The sequence below is a fragment of the Oncorhynchus kisutch genome, unplaced genomic scaffold (genome assembly GCF_002021735.2).
Source record: "Oncorhynchus kisutch isolate 150728-3 unplaced genomic scaffold, Okis_V2 scaffold3809, whole genome shotgun sequence".
In the NCBI taxonomy this organism is placed as follows: Eukaryota; Metazoa; Chordata; class Actinopteri; order Salmoniformes; family Salmonidae; genus Oncorhynchus; species Oncorhynchus kisutch.
Window position 1 is genome coordinate 123,429 of NW_022265754.1, and position 22,165 is coordinate 145,593.

The 22,165-nt window shown below is 44.4% G+C and overlaps 1 protein-coding gene across 5 annotated transcripts in view; it reads right to left on the reverse strand.

Annotated features, from left to right (window-relative positions):
• Window positions 1-22,165, reverse strand: part of LOC109883820 (WASH complex subunit 5) — a 50,932-nt gene that overhangs the window by 23,903 nt on the left and 4,864 nt on the right. For all 5 annotated transcript variants that reach the window (XR_004209049.1, XM_031820981.1, XM_031820984.1 and 2 more), the window contains exons 5-15: window positions 20,561-20,661; window positions 18,454-18,646; window positions 17,752-17,904; window positions 12,280-12,393; window positions 10,460-10,631; window positions 9,582-9,709; window positions 8,682-8,811; window positions 7,190-7,302; window positions 2,265-2,431; window positions 998-1,073; window positions 751-861 (exon numbers count right to left, since the gene is read on the reverse strand). Coding sequence is in view for 4 of the 5 variants with exons in the window: in XM_031820981.1 (XP_031676841.1) it covers window positions 751-861; window positions 998-1,073; window positions 2,265-2,431; window positions 7,190-7,302; window positions 8,682-8,811; window positions 9,582-9,709; window positions 10,460-10,631; window positions 12,280-12,393; window positions 17,752-17,904; window positions 18,454-18,646; window positions 20,561-20,661 (1,458 nt within the window). In the remaining variant the exon portion in view is untranslated. The remainder of the gene's footprint in view (window positions 1-750; window positions 862-997; window positions 1,074-2,264; window positions 2,432-7,189; window positions 7,303-8,681; window positions 8,812-9,581; window positions 9,710-10,459; window positions 10,632-12,279; window positions 12,394-17,751; window positions 17,905-18,453; window positions 18,647-20,560; window positions 20,662-22,165) is intronic.

The following is a 22,165-nucleotide window of genomic DNA, read 5'->3' on the forward strand; positions in this document are numbered from 1 at the left end:
CTAGTGGAGAGTAGAGGAAACAACATGCTCTCAGGGATGATCTGTAACACCTAGTGGAGAGTAGAAGAAACATGCTCTCAGGGATGATCTGTAACACCTAGTGGAGAGTAGAGGAGAGAACATGCTCTCAGGGATGATCTGTAACACCTAGTGGAGAGTAGAGGAAACAACATGCTCTCAGGGATGATCTGTAGCACCTAGTGGAGAGTAGAGGAGACAACATGCTCTCAGGGATGATCTGTAGCACCTAGTGGAGAGGAGACAACATGCTCTCAGGGATGATCTGTAACACCTAGTGGAGAGTAGAGGAAACAACGTGCTCTCAGGGATGATCTGTAGCACCTAGTGGAGAGTAGAGGAAACAACATGCTCTCAGGGATGATCTGTAACACCTAGTGGAGAGTAGAGGAGACAACATGCTCTCAGGGATGATCTGTAGCACCTAGTGGAGAGTAGAGGAAACAACATGCTCTCAGGGATGATGATCTGTAGAGGGTTGGGTTAGGGAGTAAGGGGTCAGAGCAGGGACTGGGGGTAGGGACTGGGGGCAGAGAGTAGAGACTAGGGGGCTGGGGGTAGAGAGTAGAGACTAGGTGACTGGGGGTAGAGAGTAGAGACTAGGTGACTGGGGGTAGAGAGTAGAGACTAGGTGACTGGGGGTAGAGAGTAGAGACTAGGTGACTGGGGGTAGAGAGTAGAGACTAGGTGACTGGGGGTAGAGAGTAGAGACTAGGTGCTATGGGACCAGACCTTTCTGACGTAGGTCACCAGTTCTCCGGAGTAGAACTGAGAAACACTGAGCAGATCTGGACTGTTGGCCTGGTTGATACGCAGCAGAGGCAGGTCCAACGCAGACGCCAACTGGAAACATAGATCAATAACGACACGCGTTACAGACCGCATGTTTGCAAACAGGAAATACCCTTTTTCCTTGTTTAGAGGATGAACCTGTGTACTCCACGAAATGTACTGTTTGTCTGAGTAGTGAATGGCTGACCTTTAGGAAGGTTGCTCGTAGTTTGGTCACCATGGATGGGTTCACTCTGATACTCTCCTGCATGATGGACGTGAAGCTGGGAAAACAACCAGAGAAAAACATTCAAAATGGCAAATTTACATATTTCTTATTTCACCAGGTTAGTCTCACTGGGTTAGTCTCACTGGGTTCTTATTTGACCAGGTTAGTATCCCTGGGTTCTTATTTGACCAGGTTAGTCTCCCTGGGTTCTTATTTGACCAGGTTAGTCTCCCTGGGTTCTTATTTGACCAGGTTAGTCTCCCTGGGTTCTTATTTGACCAGGTTAGTCTCACTGGGTTCTTATTTGACCAGGTTAGTATCCCTGGGTTCTTATTTGACCAGGTTAGTCTCCCTGGGTTCTTATTTGACCAGGTTAGTCTCCCTGGGTTCTTATTTGACCAGGTTAGTCTCCCTGGGTTCTTATTTGACCAGGTTAGTCTCCCTGGGTTCTTATTTGACCAGGTTAGTCTCCCTGGGTTCTTATTTGACCAGGTTAGTCTCCCTGGGTTCTTATTTGACCAGGTTAGTCTCCCTGGGTTCTTATTTGACCAGGTTAGTCTCCCTGGGTTCTTATTTGACCAGGTTAGTCTCCCTGGGTTCTTATTTGACCAGGTTAGTCTCCCTGGGTTCTTATTTGACCAGGTTAGTCTCACTGGGTTCATATTTCATGGTGATCAGGACCATGAATAACCCATACATAACCCATTTATAACCCCTACCTGTCTATGATCTGCCATGCGTAGGACAGGTCTCCTAATATCTGCATGGTGATTAGGACCATTCATAACCCATTTATAACCCACAAATAACCCATACATAACCCATTTATAACCCACAAATAACCCATACATAACCCATTTATAACCCCTACCTGTCTATGATCTGCCATGCGTAGGACAGGTCTCCTACTATCTGCATGGTGATCAGGACCATTCATAACCCCTACCTGTCTATGATATGCCATGCATAGGACAGGTCTCCTACTATCTGCATGGTGATCAGGACCATTTATAACCCCTACCTGTCTATGATCTGCCATGCGTAAGACAGGTCTCCTACTATCTGCATGGTGATCAGGACCATTCATAACCCCTACCTGTCTATGATCTGCCATGCGTAAGACAGGTCTCCTACTATCTGCATGGTGATCAGGACCATTCATAACCCCTACCTGTCTATGATCTGCCATGCGTAAGACAGGTCTCCTACTATCTGCATGGTGATCAGGACCATTCATAACCCCTACCTGTCTATGATCTGCCATGCGTAAGACAGGTCTCCTACTATCTGCATGGTGATCAGGACCTCCTCCTTGATGTTGATAGTCCTGATCATCTGGTGAAGGAACTTCCTGGTGTCAGCCAGGAACTGACACACCTGCAGGTTGGACTCCAACTGGTGGAACTCTTGAACCTGAGCACAGGTAAGGACAGGAAGTCAGGGTTTATTGGTAAGGAGAGGACAGGAAGTCAGGGTTTATAGGTAAGGAGAGGAAGTCAGGGTTTATTGGTAAGGAGAGGACAGGAAGTCAGGGTTTATTGGTAAGGAGAGGACAGGAAGTCAGGGTTTATTGGTAAGGAGAGGACAGGAAGTCAGGGTTTATTGATAAGGAGAGGACAGGAAGTCAGGGTTTATTGATAAGGAGAGGACAGGAAGTCAGGGTTTATTGGTAAGGAGAGGACAGGAAGTCAGGGTTTATTGGTAAGGAGAGGACAGGAAGTCAGGGTTTATTGGTAAGGAGAGGACAGGAAGTCAGGGTTTATTGGTAAGGAGAGGACAGGAAGTCAGGGTTTATTGGTAAGGAGAGGACAGGAAGTCAGGGTTTATTGGTAAGGAGAGGACAGGAAGTCAGGGTTTATTGGTAAGGAGAGGACAGGAAGTCAGGGTTTATTGGTAAGGAAAGGACAGGAAGTCAGGGTTTATTGATAAGGAAAGGACAGGAAGTCAGGGTTTATAGATAAGGAAAGGACAGGAAGTCAGGGTTTATAGATAAGGAAAGGACAGGAAGTCAGGGTTTATAGATAAGGAAAGGACAGGAAGTCGGGGTTTATAGGTAAGGAGAGGACAGGAAGTCGGGGTTTATAGGTAAGGAGAGGACAGGAAGTCAGGGTTTATTGGTAAGGAGAGGACAGGAAGTCAGGGTTTATTGGTAAGGAGAGGACAGGAAGTCAGGGTTTATAGGTAAGGAGAGGAAGTCAGGGTTTATAGGTAAGGAGAGGACAGGAAGTCAGGGTTTATTGGTAAGGAGAGGACAGGAAGTCAGGGTTTATTGGTAAGGAGAGGACAGGAAGTCAGGGTTTATTGGTAAGGAGAGGACAGGAAGTCAGGGTTTATTGGTAAGGAGAGGACAGGAAGTCAGGGTTTATTGATAAGGAGAGGATAGGAAGTCAGGGTTTATTGGTAAGGAGAGGACAGGAAGTCAGGGTTTATTGGTAAGGAGAGGACAGGAAGTCAGGGTTTATTGGTAAGGAGAGGACAGGAAGTCAGGGTTTATTGGTAAGGAGAGGACAGGAAGTCAGGGTTTATTGGTAAGGAGAGGACAGGAAGTCAGGGTTTATTGGTAAGGAGAGGACAGGAAGTCAGGGTTTATTGGTAAGGAAAGGACAGGAAGTCAGGGTTTATAGATAAGGAGAGGACAGGAAGTCAGGGTTTATAGGTAAGGAGAGGACAGGAAGTCGGGGTTTATAGGTAAGGAGAGGACAGGAAGTCGGGGTTTATAGGTAAGGAGAGGACAGGAAGTCAGGGTTTATTGGTAAGGAGACTACAGGAAGTCAGGGTTTATTGGTAAGGAGAGTACAGGAAGTCAGGCTTTATTGGTAAGGAGAGTACAGGAAGTCAGGCTATATAAGTAAGGAGAGGACAGGAAGTCAGGGTTTATTTTGTCTCCTGTTTCCACACTTCCAAGTCGCTTATCAACTTGGCTGTTAGAATGAACATGAGAAAAGTTTAGCTTTTCACTGAAAAGTTACAACATATTTTTGGACAAAGCAGCATCATTGTATATCAAATCGAAGGGATAGAAATCTCTAGGAGTGTTACCATGTAATCACTGTGTAACATAATGACCATGTAATGGTCACTAAGAGTGTTACCATGTAATCACTGTGTAACATAATGACCATGTAATGGTCTCTAAGAGTGTTACCATGTAATCACTGTGTAACATAATGACCATGTAATGGTCACTAAGAGTGTTACCATGTAATCACTGTGTAACATAATGACCATGTAACGGTCACTAAGAGTGTTACCATGTAATGGTCACTAAGAGTGTTACCATGTAATCACTGTGTAACATAATGATCATGTAACAGTCACTAAGAGTGTTACCATGTAATCACTGTGTAACATAATGACCATGTAATGGTCACTAAGAGTGTTACCATGTAATGGTCACTAAGAGTGTTACCATGTAATGGTCACTAAGAGTGTTACCATGTAATCACTGTGTAACATAATGATCATGTAATGGTCACTAAGAGTGTTACCATGTAATCACTGTGTAACATAATGACCATATAATGGTCACTAAGAGTGTTACCATGTAATGGTCACTAAGAGTGTTACCATGTAATCACTGTGTAACATAATGACCATGTAACGGTCACTAAGAGTGTTACCATGTAATCACTGTGTAACATAATGACCATGTAACGGTCACTAAGAGTGTTACCATGTAATGGTCACTAAGAGTGTTACCATGTAATCACTGTGTAACATAATGACCATGTAACGGTCACTAAGAGTGTTACCATGTAATCACTGTGTAACATAATGACCATGTAACGGTCACTAAGAGTGTTACCATGTAATCACTGTGTAACATAATGACCATGTAATGGTCACTAAGAGTGTTACCATGTAATGGTCACTAAGAGTGTTACCATGTAATATAGTGATCATCACTAAGAGTGTTACCATGTAACGGTCACTAAGAGTGTTACCATGTAACGGTCACTAAGAGTGTTACCATGTAACGGTCACTAAGAGTGTTACCATGTAACGGTCACTAAGAGTGTTACCATGTAACGGTCACTAAGAGTGTTACCATGTAACGGTCACTAAGAGTGTTACCATGTAACGGTCACTAAGAGTGTTACCATGTAACGGTCACTAAGAGTGTTACCATGTAACGGTCACTAAGAGTGTTACCATGTAACGGTCACTAAGAGTGTTACCATGTAATCACTGTGTAACATAATGACCATGTAACGGTCACTAAGAGTGTTACCATGTAATGGTCACTAAGAGTGTTACCATGTAATGGTCACTAAGAGTGTTACCATGTAATCACTGTGTAACATAATGACCATGTAACGGTCACTAAGAGTGTTACCATGTAATCACTGTGTAACATAATGACCATGTAACGGTCACTAAGAGTGTTACCATGTAATGGTCACTAAGAGTGTTACCATGTAATCACTGTGTAACATAATGACCATGTAACGGTCACTAAGAGTGTTACCATGTAATCACTGTGTAACATAATGACCATGTAACGGTCACTAAGAGTGTTACCATGTAATCACTGTGTAACATAATGACCATGTAATGGTCACTAAGAGTGTTACCATGTAATGGTCACTAAGAGTGTTACCATGTAATCACTGTGTAACATAATGACCATGTAATGGTCACTAAGAGTGTTACCATGTAATGGTCACTAAGAGTGTTACCATGTAATATAGTGATCATCACTAAGAGTGTTACCATGTAATATAGTGATCATCACTAAGAGTGTTACCATGTAACGGTCACTAAGAGTGTTACCATGTAACGGTCACTAAGAGTGTTACCATGTAACGGTCACTAAGAGTGTTACCATGTAACGGTCACTAAGAGTGTTACCATGTAATCACTGTGTAACATAATGACCATGTAACGGTCACTAAGAGTGTTACCATGTAATCACTGTGTAACATAATGACCATGTAATGGTCACTAAGAGTGTTACCATGTAATGGTCACTAAGAGTGTTACCATGTAATCACTGTGTAACATAATGACCATGTAATGGTCACTAAGAGTGTTACCATGTAATGGTCACTAAGAGTGTTACCATGTAATATAGTGATCATCACTAAGAGTGTTACCATGTAATATAGTGATCATCACTAAGAGTGTTACCATGTAACGGTCACTAAGAGTGTTACCATGTAACGGTCACTAAGAGTGTTACCATGTAATGGTCACTAAGAGTGTTACCATGTAACGGTCACTAAGAGTGTTACCATGTAACGGTCACTAAGAGTGTTACCATGTAACGGACACTAAGAGTGTTACCATGTAACGGCCACTAAGAGTGTTACCATGTAACGGTCACTAAGAGTGTTACCATGTAACGGTCACTAAGGGTGTTACCATGTAACGGTCACTAAGAGTGTTACCATGTAATATAGTGATCATGTAACCGTCACTAAGAGTGTTACCATGTAATATAATGATCATGTAACGGTCACTAAGAGTGTTACCATGTAACGGTCACTAAGAGTGTTACCATGTAATCACTGTGTAACATAATGACCATGTAACGGTCACTAAGAGTGTTACCATGTAATGGTCACTAAGAGTGTTACCATGTAATCACTGTGTAACATAATGACCATGTAACGGTCACTAAGAGTGTTACCATGTAATCACTGTGTAACATAATGACCATGTAACGGTCACTAAGAGTGTTACCATGTAATCACTGTGTAACATAATGACCATGTAATGGTCACTAAGAGTGTTACCATGTAATCACTGTGTAACATAATGACCATGTAATGGTCACTAAGAGTGTTACCATGTAATGGTCACTAAGAGTGTTACCATGTAATATAGTGATCATCACTAAGAGTGTTACCATGTAATATAGTGATCATCACTAAGAGTGTTACCATGTAACGGTCACTAAGAGTGTTACCATGTAACGGTCACTAAGAGTGTTACCATGTAACGGTCACTAAGAGTGTTACCATGTAACGGTCACTAAGAGTGTTACCATGTAATATAGTGATCATGTAACCGTCACTAAGAGTGTTACCATGTAATATAATGATCATGTAACGGTCACTAAGAGTGTTACCATGTAACGGTCACTAAGAGTGTAACCCAGAGATAAAATAACTGTACTCTTGTTCACGTTCTAGTCGTTGTTGTTTGCGGTGCATTTCCCAGCCTCACCTCTACGAGGGCCTGTATCAGCTGAACGGTCTTCCTGCCTGCAGCGGTGGAGTCCTCGTAGTTCAGAGACTCGATCTGCTTCGAGATCTCCCTGAACCATGCCTGCAGGTTCTCTGTCCAACACAACAACAACCGCGTCAACAACACACATCAACATCTAACGCGTTTAGAATGGAAGAATGGTACAGTGAGCCATCAACAGGAATAAGTATGGTACAGTGAGCCATCAACAGGAATAAGTATGGTACAGTGAGCCCGCAACAGGAATAAGTATTGTACAGTGAGCCTGCAACAGGAATAAGTATGGTACAGTGAGCCTGCAACAGGAATAAGTATGGTACAGTGAGCCATCAACAGGAATAGGCACGGCACAGTGAGCCCGCAACAGGAATAAGTATGGTACAGTGAGCCTGCAACGGGAATAAGTATGGTACAGTGAGCCTGCAACAGGAATAAGTATGGTACAGTGAGCCTGCAACAGGAATAAGTATGGTACAGTGAGCCTGCAACAGGAATAGGCATGGCACAGTGAGCCTGCAACAGGAATAAGTATGGTACAGTGAGCCTGCAACAGGAATAAGTATGGTACAGTGAGCCTGAAACAGGAATAAGTATGGTACAGTGAGCCTGCAACAGGAATAAGTATGGTACAGTGAGCCTGCAACAGGAATAAGTAAACAAACCGGCGCGTCTGGCACATACTACCATACCCCGTTCAAAGACACTTAAATATGTTGCCTTGCCCATTCACCCTCTGCATGGTACACATACACAATCCATGTCTCCATTGTCTCAAGGCTTAAAAATCCTCCATTAACCCTGTCTCCTTCCCTTCATCTACACTGATTGAAGTGGGTTTAACAAGTGACATTAATAAGGGATCATATCTTTCACCTGGATTCACCTGGTGAGTCGATGTCATGGAAAGAGCAGGTGTTCCTAATGTTTTGTCCAGTCAGTGTACAGTATACCTCACACATATCAACAGTTTCAGTGATTGACTCCAACCAGAAGTCACAATAAGAGTATGGAGTCCAGATTTTGAACTACCAGCTGTGGTAATTATGGTGTGTTTTAATGTCGAACTACCAGCTGTGGTAATTATGGTGTGTTTTAATGTCGAACTACCAGCTGTGGTAATTACGTGCATTTTGATGTCGAACTACCAGCTGTGGTAATTACGTGCATTTTGATGTCGAACTACCAGCTGTGGTAATTACGTGTGTTTTAATGTCGAACTACCAGCTGTGGTAATTACCTGTGTTTTAATGTCGAACTACCAGCTGTGGTAATTACGTGTGTTTTATGTCAAACTACCAGCTGTGGTAATTATGTGTGTTTTAATGTCGAACTACCAGCTGTGGTAATTACCTGTGTTTTAATGTCGAACTACCAGCTGTGGTAATTATGGTGTGTTTTAATGTCAAACTACCAGCTGTGGTAATTATGTGTGTTTCGATGTCGTAGCTAGTTCCGCTATCATCCATCTCACCATTCTTCTCCACTCTGGTTAGAGGCTTGACCCCAGAGAAGACCTCAGCCAGCTCGGTCATCCTCTCAGATCCCTCAGCTCTATAACTCTCCCATTTCAGCTGCTTCTCTGACAGCATCTTCTTGAACATCTGAGAAGGGAAAAATACCGACACGTCGGGGGGGGGGGGACACAGATGGTGAATTCACCATTTATATTCAGAGACCCGACACGTCAGGGGGGGGGGGGGGGACACAGATGGTGAATTCACCATTTATATTCAGAGACCCGACACGTCAGGGGGGGGGGGGGACACAGATGGTGAATTCACCATTTATATTCAGAGACCCGACACGTCAGGGGGGGGGGACACAGATGGTGAATTCACCATTTATATTCAGAGACCCGACACGTCAGGGGGGGGGGGACGACACAGATGGTGAATTCACCATTTATATTCAGAGACCCGACACGTCAGGGGGGGGACACAGATGGTGAATTCACCATTTCAATTCAGAGACCCGACACGTCGGGGGGGACGGGGACGACGACACAGATGGTGAATCCACCATTTATATTCAGAGACCCGACACGTCAGGGGGGGGGGGGGGGGGGCACACAGATGTTGAATTCACCATTTCAATTCAGAGACCTGACACGTCGGGGGGGACGGGGGGGACGACACAGATGGTGAATTCATCATTTATATTCAGAGACCAGAAACGTCAGGGGGGGGGCACAGATGTTGAATTCATCATTTATATTCAGAGACCCCACACGTCGGGGGGGGGGGGGGGGACGATGACACAGATGGTGAATTCATCATTTATATTCAGAGACCAGACACGTGTTTGTTTTTTAAAATTGTGTAATTACAACTTGACTTGGCATCAAATCATATATGATACTGTTCAGACTCACCTCTTTGAGGGTGAACTCAAACTGGGCGGTGTCTAGGAGTACCTGGAACAGGATCTTGGGGTTGTACTTGGAGTCGTTGATCACCTGCTCTTTGATCTGGCGCAGACGCTTGTTGTTGGGATCATAGGCTGAAAGAAGAAAAGACAACACAGTTTAGGAATATAGTACCACCTGGCGTGACACAGCGCCGCCTGGCGTGATGTAGGAGCACCTGGCGTGACACAGCGTCGCCTGGCGTGATATAGGAGCAGCTGGCGTGACACAGCATCACCTGGCGTGACATAGGAGCACCTGGCGTGATATAGGAGCACCTGGCGTGATATAGGAGCACCTGGCGTGATATAGGAGCACCTGGCATGATATAGTATCGCCTGGCGTGATATAGGAGCACCTGGCGTGACACAGCGCCGCCTGGCGTGATATAGGAGCACCTGGCGTGACACAGCGTCACCTTTATAAGGCCTTTATGGATGCTTCCTGAACCCTTTATGGATGCTTCCTGAACCCTTTATGGATGCTTCCTGAACCCTTTATGGATGCTTCCTGAACCCTTTATGGATGCTTCCTGAACCCTTTATGGATGCTTCCTGAACCCTTTATGGATGCTTCCTGAACCCTTTATAGATGCTTCCTGAACCCTTTATGGATGCTTCCTGAACCCTTTATAGATGCTTCCTGAACCCTTTATGGATGCTTCCTGAACCCTTTATAGATGCTTCCTGAACCCTTCATAAGGCCTTTATAGATGCTTCCTGAACCCTTCATAAGGCCTTTATAGATGCTTCCTGAACCCTTCATAAGGCCTTTATGGATGCTTCCATAAATCAGTAGTAAGCCCATTTCATGCATGTACCTAGACGTCAACAGAAAGGCCCTACCGGAGTCTGCAGTGTGTAGCATCAGCCAGCGTATGGAAACATTACAGTCCCGGAGACAGTTGAGCAGCTTAGGGACGTTATCCAGGACGATCTCCTCCCTCAGGAACCCTTCCTTCAGCAGCTGCTGGATCTGTGGCCTCAGGCCCTCCATGCTGACTGAATAACGACTGGCCTAGAGGAGGGTTGACTTACGGTTAGTTATAGGGTGTTATAACAGGTGTTATAACATGGCAGTGGGGGGGTCATAAGCAGGCCCTCCATGCTGACTGAATAACGACTGGCCTAGAGGGTTGACGTACGGTTGGTTATAGGGTGTTATAACAGGTGTTATAACATGGCAGTGGGGGGGGGGGGGGGGGGGTCATAAGCAGGCCCTCCATGCTGACTGAATAACGACTGGCCTAGAGGAGGGTTGACCTACGGTTAGTTATAGGGTGTTATAACAGGTGTTATAACAGGTGTTATAACATGGCAGTGGGGGGTCATAAGCAGGCCCTCCATGCTGACTGAATAACGACTGGCCTAGAGGAGGGTTGACCTACGGTTAGTTATAGGGTGTTATAACAGGTGTTATAAGATGGCAGTGGGGGGGTCATAAGCAGGCCCTCCATGCTGACTGAATAACGACTGGCCTAGAGGAGGGTTGACCTACGGTTGGTTATAGGGTGTTATAACATGGCAGTGGGGGGGTCATAAGCAGGCCCTCCATGCTGACTGAATAACGACTGGCCTAGAGGGTTGACGTACGGTTGGTTATAGGGTGTTATAACATGGCAGTGGGGGGGGTCATAAGCAGGCCCTCCATGCTGACTGAATAACGACTGGCCTAGAGGAGGGTTGACCTACGGTTGGTTATAGGGTGTTATAACATGGCAGTGGGGGGGTCATAAGCAGGCCCTCCATGCTGACTGAATAACGACTGGCCTAGAGGGTTGACGTACGGTTGGTTATAGGGTGTTATAACAGGTGTTATAACATGGCAGTGGGGGGGGGGGGGGGGGTCATAAGCAGGCCCTCCATGCTGACTGAATAACGACTGGCCTAGAGGAGGGTTGACCTACGGTTAGTTATAGGGTGTTATAACAGGTGTTATAACAGGTGTTATAACATGGCAGTGGGGGGTCATAAGCAGGCCCTCCATGCTGACTGAATAACGACTGGCCTAGAGGAGGGTTGACCTACGGTTAGTTATAGGGTGTTATAACAGGTGTTATAAGATGGCAGTGGGGGGGTCATAAGCAGGCCCTCCATGCTGACTGAATAACGACTGGCCTAGAGGAGGGTTGACCTACGGTTGGTTATAGGGTGTTATAACATGGCAGTGGGGGGGTCATAAGCAGGCCCTCCATGCTGACTGAATAACGACTGGCCTAGAGGGTTGACGTACGGTTGGTTATAGGGTGTTATAACATGGCAGTGGGGGGGGTCATAAGCAGGCCCTCCATGCTGACTGAATAACGACTGGCCTAGAGGAGGGTTGACCTACGGTTGGTTATAGGGTGTTATAACATGGCAGTGGGGGGGTCATAAGCAGGCCCTCCATGCTGACTGAATAACGACTGGCCTAGAGGAGGGTTGACCTACGGTTAGTTATAGGGTGTTATAAAAGGAGTTATAACATGGCAGTCATAAGCATGTCATAAGCAGGCCCTCGAACCTTCCACATTTTACACAACAACTTGTGAAGGATATGATGGGAGAGTCACGTCTGTACCAAGGCCTGATGGGAAACCGAGTGAAAACCATTTCACGTTAGCAGACGTTTTGTCAGTAAGCCCGTTAGCCTCCGTACCTGCTCTCTGATATTGGCTGAGTCGTACCTGCTCTCTGATATTGGCTGAGTCCAGGGTGTAGTTGAGGGCGATCTTGGCAGCTTTATACGGTTCCCAGGCCTCCACCAGATTCACAGTGATTCCCATGTAGACACTGATGACCTGCAGAGGGAGACATTGTCAATACTTGAAACCAGCGTAACGGCTGGAGGCGTAACGGCTGGAGGCCTAACGGCTGGAGGCCTAACGGCTGGAGGGGAAATATGTACTCTAAATGTTTTTCCTAGTATTCAGGGAAGTAGAGTTTAGATACCGTTATCAGGGAAGTAGAGTTTAGATACCGTTATCAGGGAAGTAGAGTTTAGATACCGTTATCAGGGAAGTAGAGTTTAGATACCGTTATCAGGGAAGTAGAGTTTAGATACCGTTATCAGGGAAGTAGAGTTTAGATACCGTTATCAGGGAAGTAGAGTTTAGATACCGTTATCAGGGAAGTAGAGTTTAGATACCGTTATCAGGGAAGTAGAGTTTAGATACCGTTATCAGGGAAGTAGAGTTTAGATACCGTTATCAGGGAAATAGAGTTTAGATGAGTCTCTCACCCAGTTATCAAATGTATTTATATAGCCCTTCGTACATCAGCTGATATCTCAAAGTGCTGTACAGAAACCCAGCCTAAAACCCCCAAACAGCAAGCAATGCAGGTGTAGAAGCACGGTGGCTAGGAAAAACTCCCTAGAAAGGCCAGAACCTAGGAAGAAACCTAGAGAGGAACCAGGCTATGTGGGGTGGCCAGTCCTCTTCTGGCTGTGCCGGGTGGAGATTATAAACCTAGAGAGGAACCAGGCTATGTGGGGTGGCCAGTCCTCTTCTGGCTGTGCCGGGGAAGTAGAGTTTAGATACCGTTATCAGGGAAGTAGAGTTTAGATGAGTCTCTCACCCAGTTATCAGGGAAGTAGAGTTTAGATGAGTCTCTCACCCAGTTATCAGGGAAGTAGAGTTTAGATACAGTCTCTCACCCAGTTATCAGGGAAGTAGAGTTTAGATGAGTCTCTCACCCAGTTATCAGGGAAGTAGAGTCAGTCTCTCACCCAGTTATCAGGGAAGTAGAGTTTAGATGCCGTCTCTCACCCAGTTATCAGGGAAGTAGAGTTTAGATACAGTCTCTCACCCAGTTATCAGGGAAGTCGAGTTTAGATGAGTCTCTCACCCAGTTATCAGGGAAGTAGAGTTTAGATACAGTCTCTCACCCAGTTATCAGGGAAGTAGAGTTTAGATGAGTCTCTCACCCAGTTATCAGGGAAGTAGAGTTTAGATGAGTCTCTCACCCAGTTATCAGGGAAGTAGAGTTTAGATACAGTCTCTCACCCAGTTATCAGGGAAGTAGAGTCAGTCTCTCACCCAGTTATCAGGGAAGTAGAGTTTAGATGAGTCTCTCACCCAGTTATCAGGGAAGTAGAGTTTAGATGAGTCTCTCACCCAGTTATCAGGGAAGTAGAGTTTAGATACAGTCTCTCACCCAGTTATCAGGGAAGTAGAGTCAGTCTCTCACCCAGTTATCAGGGAAGTAGAGTTTAGATACAGTCTCTCACCCAGTTATCAGGGAAGTAGAGTTTAGATACAGTCTCTCACCCAGTTATCAGGGAAGTAGAGTTTAGACAGTCTTTCACCCAGTTATCAGGGAAGTAGAGTTTAGATACAGTTTCTCACCCAGTTATCAGGGAAGTAGAGTTTAGATACAGTCTCTCACCCAGTTATCAGGGAAGTAGAGTTTAGATACAGTCTCTCACCCAGTTATCAGGGAAGTAGAGTTTAGATGAGTCTCTCACCCAGTTATCAGGGAAGTAGAGTTTAGATACAGTCTCTCACCCAGTTATCAGGGAAGTAGAGTTTAGACAGTCTCTCACCCAGTTATCAGGGGAGTAGAGTTTAGATACAGTCTCTCACCCAGTTATCAGGGGAGTAGAGTTTAGATACAGTCTCTCACCCAGTTATCAGGGAAGTAGAGTTTAGATACAGTCTCTCACCCAGTTATCAGGGAAGTAGTCAGTCTCTCACCCAGTTATCAGGGAAGTAGAGTTTAGATACAGTCTCTCACCCAGTTATCAGGGAAGTAGAGTTTAGATACAGTCTCTCACCCAGTTATCAGGGAAGTAGAGTTTAGATACAGTCTCTCACCCAGTTATCAGGGAAGTAGAGTCAGTCTCTCACCCAGTTATCAGGGAAGTAGAGTCAGTCTCTCACCCAGTTATCAGGGAAGTAGTTTAGATACAGTCTCTCACCCAGTTATCAGGGAAGTAGAGTTTAGATGAGTTTCTCACCCAGTTATCAGGGAAGTAGAGTTTAGATACAGTCTCTCACCCAGTTATCAGGGAAGTAGAGTTTAGATACAGTTTCTCACCCAGTTATCAGGGAAGTAGAGTTTAGATACAGTCTCTCACCCAGTTATCAGGGAAGTAGAGTCAGTCTCTCACCCAGTTATCAGGGAAGTAGAGTCAGTCTCTCACCCAGTTATCAGGGAAGTAGTTTAGATACAGTCTCTCACCCAGTTATCAGGGAAGTAGAGTTTAGATACAGTCTCTCACCCAGTTATCAGGGAAGTAGAGTTTAGATACAGTCTCTCACCCAGTTATCAGGGAAGTAGAGTTTAGATGAGTCTCTCACCCAGTTATCAGGGAAGTAGAGTCAGTCTCTCACCCAGTTATCAGGGAAGTAGAGTTTAGATGCCGTCTCTCACCCAGTTATCAGGGATGTAGAGTTTAGATACAGTCTCTCACCCAGTTATCAGGGAAGTCGAGTTTAGATGAGTCTCTCACCCAGTTATCAGGGAAGTAGAGTTTAGATACAGTCTCTCACCCAGTTATCAGGGAAGTAGAGTTTAGATACAGTCTCTCACCCAGTTATCAGGGAAGTAGAGTTTAGATACAGTCTCTCACCCAGTTATCAGGGAAGTAGAGTTTAGATACAGTCTCTCACCCAGTTATCAGGGAAGTAGAGTTTAGATACAGTCTCTCACCCAGTTATCAGGGAAGTAGAGTCAGTCTCTCACCCAGTTATCAGGGAAGTAGAGTCAGTCTCTCACCCAGTTATCAGGGAAGTAGTTTAGATACAGTCTCTCACCCAGTTATCAGGGAAGTAGAGTTTAGATACAGTTTCTCACCCAGTTATCAGGGAAGTAGAGTTTAGATACAGTCTCTCACCCAGTTATCAGGGAAGTAGAGTTTAGATACAGTTTCTCACCCAGTTATCAGGGAAGTAGAGTTTAGATACAGTCTCTCACCCAGTTATCAGGGAAGTAGAGTCAGTCTCTCACCCAGTTATCAGGGAAGTAGAGTCAGTCTCTCACCCAGTTATCAGGGAAGTAGTTTAGATACAGTCTCTCACCCAGTTATCAGGGAAGTAGAGTTTAGATACAGTCTCTCACCCAGTTATCAGGGAAGTAGAGTTTAGATACAGTCTCTCACCCAGTTATCAGGGAAGTAGAGTCAGTCTCTCACCCAGTTATCAGGGAAGTAGAGTCAGTCTCTCACCCAGTTATCAGGGAAGTAGTTTAGATACAGTCTCTCACCCAGTTATCAGGGAAGTAGAGTTTAGATACAGTCTCTCACCCAGTTATCAGGGAAGTAGAGTTTAGATACAGTCTCTCACCCAGTTATCAGGGAAGTAGAGTTTAGATACAGTCTCTCACCCAGTTATCAGGGAAGTCGAGTTTAGATGAGTCTCTCACCCAGTTATCAGGGAAGTAGAGTTTAGATACAGTCTCTCACCCAGTTATCAGGGAAGTAGAGTTTAGATACAGTCTCTCACCCAGTTATCAGGGAAGTAGAGTTTAGATACAGTCTCTCACCCAGTTATCAGGGAAGTCGAGTTTAGATACAGTCTCTCACCCAGTTATCAGGGAAGTAGAGTTTAGATGCCGTGTCTCACCCAGTTATCAGGGAAGTAGAGTTTAGATACAGTCTCTCACCCAGTTATCAGGGAAGTCGAGTTTAGATACAGTCTCTCACCCAGTTATCAGGGAAGTAGAGTTTAGATACAGTCTCTCACCCAGTTATCAGGGAAGTAGAGTTTAGATACAGTCTCTCACCCAGTTATCAGGGAAGTAGAGTTTAGATACAGTCTCTCACCCAGTTATCAGGGAAGTAGAGTCAGTCTCTCACCCAGTTATCAGGGAAGTAGAGTTTAGATGAGTCTCTCACCCAGTTATCAGGGAAGTAGAGTTTAGATACAGTCTCTCACCCAGTTATCAGGGAAGTAGAGTTTAGATACAGTCTCTCACCCAGTTATCAGGGAAGTAGAGTTTAGACAGTCTCTCACCCAGTTATCAGGGAAGTAGAGTTTAGATACAGTTTCTCACCCAGTTATCAGGGAAGTAGAGTTTAGATACAGTCTCTCACCCAGTTATCAGGGAAGTAGAGTTTAGATGAGTCTCTCACCCAGTTATCAGGGAAGTAGAGTTTAGATGAGTCTCTCACCCAGTTATCAGGGAAGTAGAGTTTAGATGAGTCTCTCACCCAGTTATCAGGGAAGTAGAGTTTAGATACAGTCTCTCACCCAGTTATCAGGGAAGTAGAGTTTAGATACAGTCTCTCACCCAGTTATCAGGGAAGTAGAGTTTAGACAGTCTCTCACCCAGTTATCAGGGAAGTAGAGTTTAGATGAGTCTCTCACCCAGTTATCAGGGAAGTAGAGTTTAGATACAGTCTCTCACCCAGTTATCAGGGAAGTAGAGTTTAGATACAGTCTCTCACCCAGTTATCAGGGAAGTAGTCAGTCTCTCACCCAGTTATCAGGGAAGTAGAGTTTAGATACAGTCTCTCACCCAGTTATCAGGGAAGTAGAGTTTAGATACAGTCTCTCACCCAGTTATCAGGGAAGTAGAGTTTAGATACAGTCTCTCACCCAGTTATCAGGGAAGTAGAGTCAGTCTCTCACCCAGTTATCAGGGAAGTAGAGTCAGTCTCTCACCCAGTTATCAGGGAAGTAGAGTTTAGATACAGTTTCTCACCCAGTTATCAGGGAAGTAGAGTTTAGATACAGTCTCTCACCCAGTTATCAGGGAAGTAGAGTCAGTCTCTCACCCAGTTATCAGGGAAGTAGAGTCAGTCTCTCACCCAGTTATCAGGGAAGTAGTTTAGATACAGTCTCTCACCCAGTTATCAGGGAAGTAGAGTTTAGATACAGTCTCTCACCCAGTTATCAGGGAAGTAGTCAGTCTCTCACCCAGTTATCAGGGAAGTAGAGTTTAGATACAGTCTCTCACCCAGTTATCAGGGAAGTAGAGTTTAGATACAGTCTCTCACCCAGTTATCAGGGAAGTAGAGTTTAGATACAGTCTCTCACCCAGTTATCAGGGAAGTAGAGTCAGTCTCTCACCCAGTTATCAGGGAAGTAGAGTCAGTCTCTCACCCAGTTATCAGGGAAGTAGTTTAGATACAGTTTCTCACCCAGTTATCAGGGAAGTAGAGTTTAGATACAGTCTCTCACCCAGTTATCAGGGAAGTAGAGTCAGTTTCTCACCCAGTTATCAGGGAAGTACTTGTCCACTATCTCCCTCATCTTGGCCTGTTGAGTCTGAAGTATGGAGGGAATGAAGTAGAGACAGACATACAGCATGGCAGCCTGGTTAGCCAACGCTGTGCTGCGATGCTCAGGCAGAGGGTACGCAGACACCTGGGGGAGACACAGGACAGCTTTAGGAGACACAGGACAGCTTTAGGAGACACAGGACAGCTTTAGGAGACACAGGACAGCTTTAGGAGACACAGGACAGCTTTAGGAGACACAGGACAGCTTTAGAGACACAGGACAGCTTTAGAGACACAGGACAGCTTTAGAGACACAGGACAGCTTTAGAGACACAGGACAGCTTTAGAGACACAGGACAGCTTTAGAGACACAGGACAGCTTTAGAGACACAGGACAGCTTTAGAGACACAGGACGAAACATGGATCTGAGAATCAGACGATTTCATGATCATAACATACAAATAGATGGAATAAAACATTTAAGACAATGTAATATTGTAGCATTAGTGAGTGTGAAAGAAATGTCATTCAGTTCTAGGTTACTAACCACCTAAAGGGAGCCAATGGGGTTTTTACATTACTAACTAGGAGAACAGTGGGTTAGTATGACGCGAGTAACACCTTTTAAAAAAGTAAGAAAACAAATGGTTTAAATTATTATTATTTTTAAATCAAGGAATCTTTGAGTCTTACCTGGTTATAGATGTCATCAGAACGCAGCCTCCCGATCACCATGCTGATGAAGGTAGAACTGATAGGTACTCTCTGGAAGTAGCTCTCGGGGTAGTTAGCTGGCCGCTTGGCCCCTGATTGGCTGGAGTAGCCAGTACTCCGCAGCAGCTTACAGATGTCATCCAGGTTAGAGTCCGCTGAGGAGCGGGCAGCACTGGACACACAAACAGGACATGGTATGGGTACTGGACACACAAACAGGACACGGTATGGGTACTGGACACACAAACAGGATACGGTATGGGTACTGGACACACAAACAGGACACGGTATGGGTACTGGACACACAAACAGGACACGGTATGGGTAGTAACACGGTATGGGTAGTAACACGGCATGGGTAGTAACACGGTATGGGTAGTAACACGGTCCAATCAAATGTTTGTTTTTCTTTCATTAAAATTATAGATAGTATTATATTAGGATAGTACTACGGTATTATAGATAGTACTACAGTATTATAGATAGTAGTATAGTATTATAGATAGTAGTATTATAGAGTATTACAGTATTATATATAGTATTAAAGATAGTTTATGTGTCGGGGGGCTGGGGTCAGTTTGTTATATCTGGAGTACTTCTCCTGTCCTATTCGGTGTCCTGTGTGAATCTAAGTGTGCGTTCTCTAATTCTCTCCTTCTCTCTTTCTTTCTCTCTCTCGGAGGACCTGAGCCCTAGGACCATGCCCCAGGACTACCTGACATGATGACTCCTTGCTGTCCCCAGTCCACCTGACCGTGCTGCTGTTCCAGTTTCAACTGACCTGAGCCCTAGGACCATGCCCCAGGACTACCTGACATGATGACTCCTTGCTGTCACCAGTCCACCTGGCCATGCTGCTGTTCCAGTTTCAACTGACCTGAGCCCTAGGACCATGCCCCAGGACTACCTGACATGATGACTCCTTGCTGTCCCCAGTCTACCTGGCCATGCTGCTGTTCCAGTTTCAACTGACCTGAGCCCTAGGACCATGCCCCAGGACTACCTGACATGATGACTCCTTGCTGTCCCCAGTCTACCTGGCCATGCTGCTGTTCCAGTTTCAACTGACCTGAGCCCTAGGACCATGCCCCAGGACTACCTGACATGATGACTCCTTGCTGTCCCCAGTCTACCTGGCCATGCTGCTGCTCCAGTTTCAACTTCCACCTGACTGTGCTGCTGCTCTAGTTTCAACTGTTTTGCCTTATTATTATTCGACCATGCTGGTCATTTATGAACATTGAACATCTTGGCCATGTTCTGTTATAATCTCCACCCGGCACAGCCAGAAGAGGACTGGCCACCCCACATAGCCTGGTTCCTCTCTAGGTTTCTTCCTAGGTATTGGCCTTTCTAGGGAGTTTTTCCTAGCCACCGTGCTTCTCCACCTGCATTGCTTGCTGTTTGGGGTTTTAGGCTGGGTTTCTGTACAGCACTTTGAGATATCAGCTGATGTACGAAGGGCTATATAAATACATTTGATTTGATTTGATTTGATTAAAGATAGTAGTATAGTATTATAGATAGTAGTACAGTATTATAGTAGTATAGATAGTAGTATAGTATTATAGATAGTACTACAGTATTATAGAGAGTATTATAGAGAGTAGTATAGTATTATAGAGAGTATTATAGTATTATAGAGAGTATTATAGATACTATCATAGTATTCTAGATAGTACTACAGTATTATAGATAGTATTACAGTATTATAGATATTACAGTATTATAGATAGTAGTATAGTATTATAGATAGTAGTATAGTATTATAGAGAGTATTATAGTATTATAGAGAGTATTATAGATACTATCATAGTATTCTAGATATCATATTATTATAGATATTATCATAGTAGTATAGATAGTATTACAGTATTATAGATATTATTATAGTATTATAGATATTATTATAGTATTATAGATAGTATTACAGTATTATAGATATTACAGTATTATAGATAGTATTACTGGCAGCATTAAAGGGTCCCTGACAAAATAACAAAGAGGATTGATTCTTAAAAGGGTTTAAAATGTATAAAGGATGTAGAAGCCATTCCCCCCCCAAAAACAGCAGCAAAGGTCTCACCTGTATCTATAGTAGGACACCAGCATCCTCTCTCTGACCTCCCCCTCCATCTTCTGGTCAATAACCAACAGCATGACTCCATAGAGATACAGCGCCTCACACTGGTTAACAAGGAGACACACAGCACATCTTAGGACTCTAACATACCTTCTGGACATACAGGACCTCACACTGGTTAACAAGGAGACAAACACATGGTAGGACTCTCTCATACCTTCTGGACATACAGGACCTCACACTGGTTAACAAGGAGACAAACAGCACATCTTAGGACTCTCTCATACCTTCTGGACATACAGGACCTCACACTGGTTAACAAGGAGACAAACACATGGTAGGACTCTCTCATACCTTCTGGACATACAGGACCTCACACTGGTTAACAAGGAGACAAACACATGGTAGGACTCTCTCATACCTTCTGGACATACAGGACCTCACACTGGTTAACAAGGAGACAAACACATGGTAGGACTCTCTCATACCTTCTGGACATACAGGACCTCACACTGGTTAACAAGGAGACAAACACATGGTAGGACTCTCTCATACCTTCAGGACATACAGCACCTCACACTGGTTAACAAGGAGACAAACACATGGTAGGACTCTCTCATACCTTCTGGACATACAGGACCTCACACTGGTTAACAAGGAGACAAACACATGGTAGGACTCTCTCATACCTTCTGGACATACAGGACCTCACACTGGTTAACAAGGAGACAAACACATGGTAGGACTCTAACATACCTTCTGGACATACAGGACCTCACACTGGTTAACAAGGAGACAAACACATGGTAGGACTCTCTCATACCTTCAGGACATACAGGACCTCACACTGGTTAACAAGGAGACAAACACATGGTAGGACTCTCTCATACCTTCTGGACATACAGGACCTCACACTGGTTAACAAGGAGACAAACACATGGTAGGACTCTCTCATACCTTCTGGACATACAGGACCTCACACTGGTTAACAAGGAGACAAACACATGGTAGGACTCTCTCATACCTTCTGGACATACAGGACCTCACACTGGTTAACAAGGAGACAAACACATGGTAGGACTCAAATCAATTCAAATTTATTTGTCACATACACATGGTTAGCAGATGTTAATGCGAGTGTAGCGAAATGCTTGTGCTTCTAGTTCCGACAATGCAGTAATAACCAACAAGTAATCTAACTAACAATTCCAAAACTACTGTCTTATACAGTGTAAGGGGATAAAGAATATGTACATAAGGATATATGAATGAGTGATGGTACAGAGCAGCATAGGCAAGATACAGTAGATGATATCGAGTACAGTATAACATATGAGATGAGTATGTAAACCAAGTGGCATAGTTAAAGTGGCTAGTGATACATGTATTACATAAGGATGCAGTCGATGATATAGAGTACAGTATATACGTATGCATATGAGATGAATAATGTAGGGTAAGTAACATTATATAAGGTAGCATTGTTTAAAGTGGCTAGTGATATATTTTACATCATTTCCCATCAATTCCCATGATTAAAGTGGCTGGAGTTGAGTCAGTGTGTTGGCAGCAGCCACTCAATGTTAGTGGTGGCTGTTTAACAGTCTG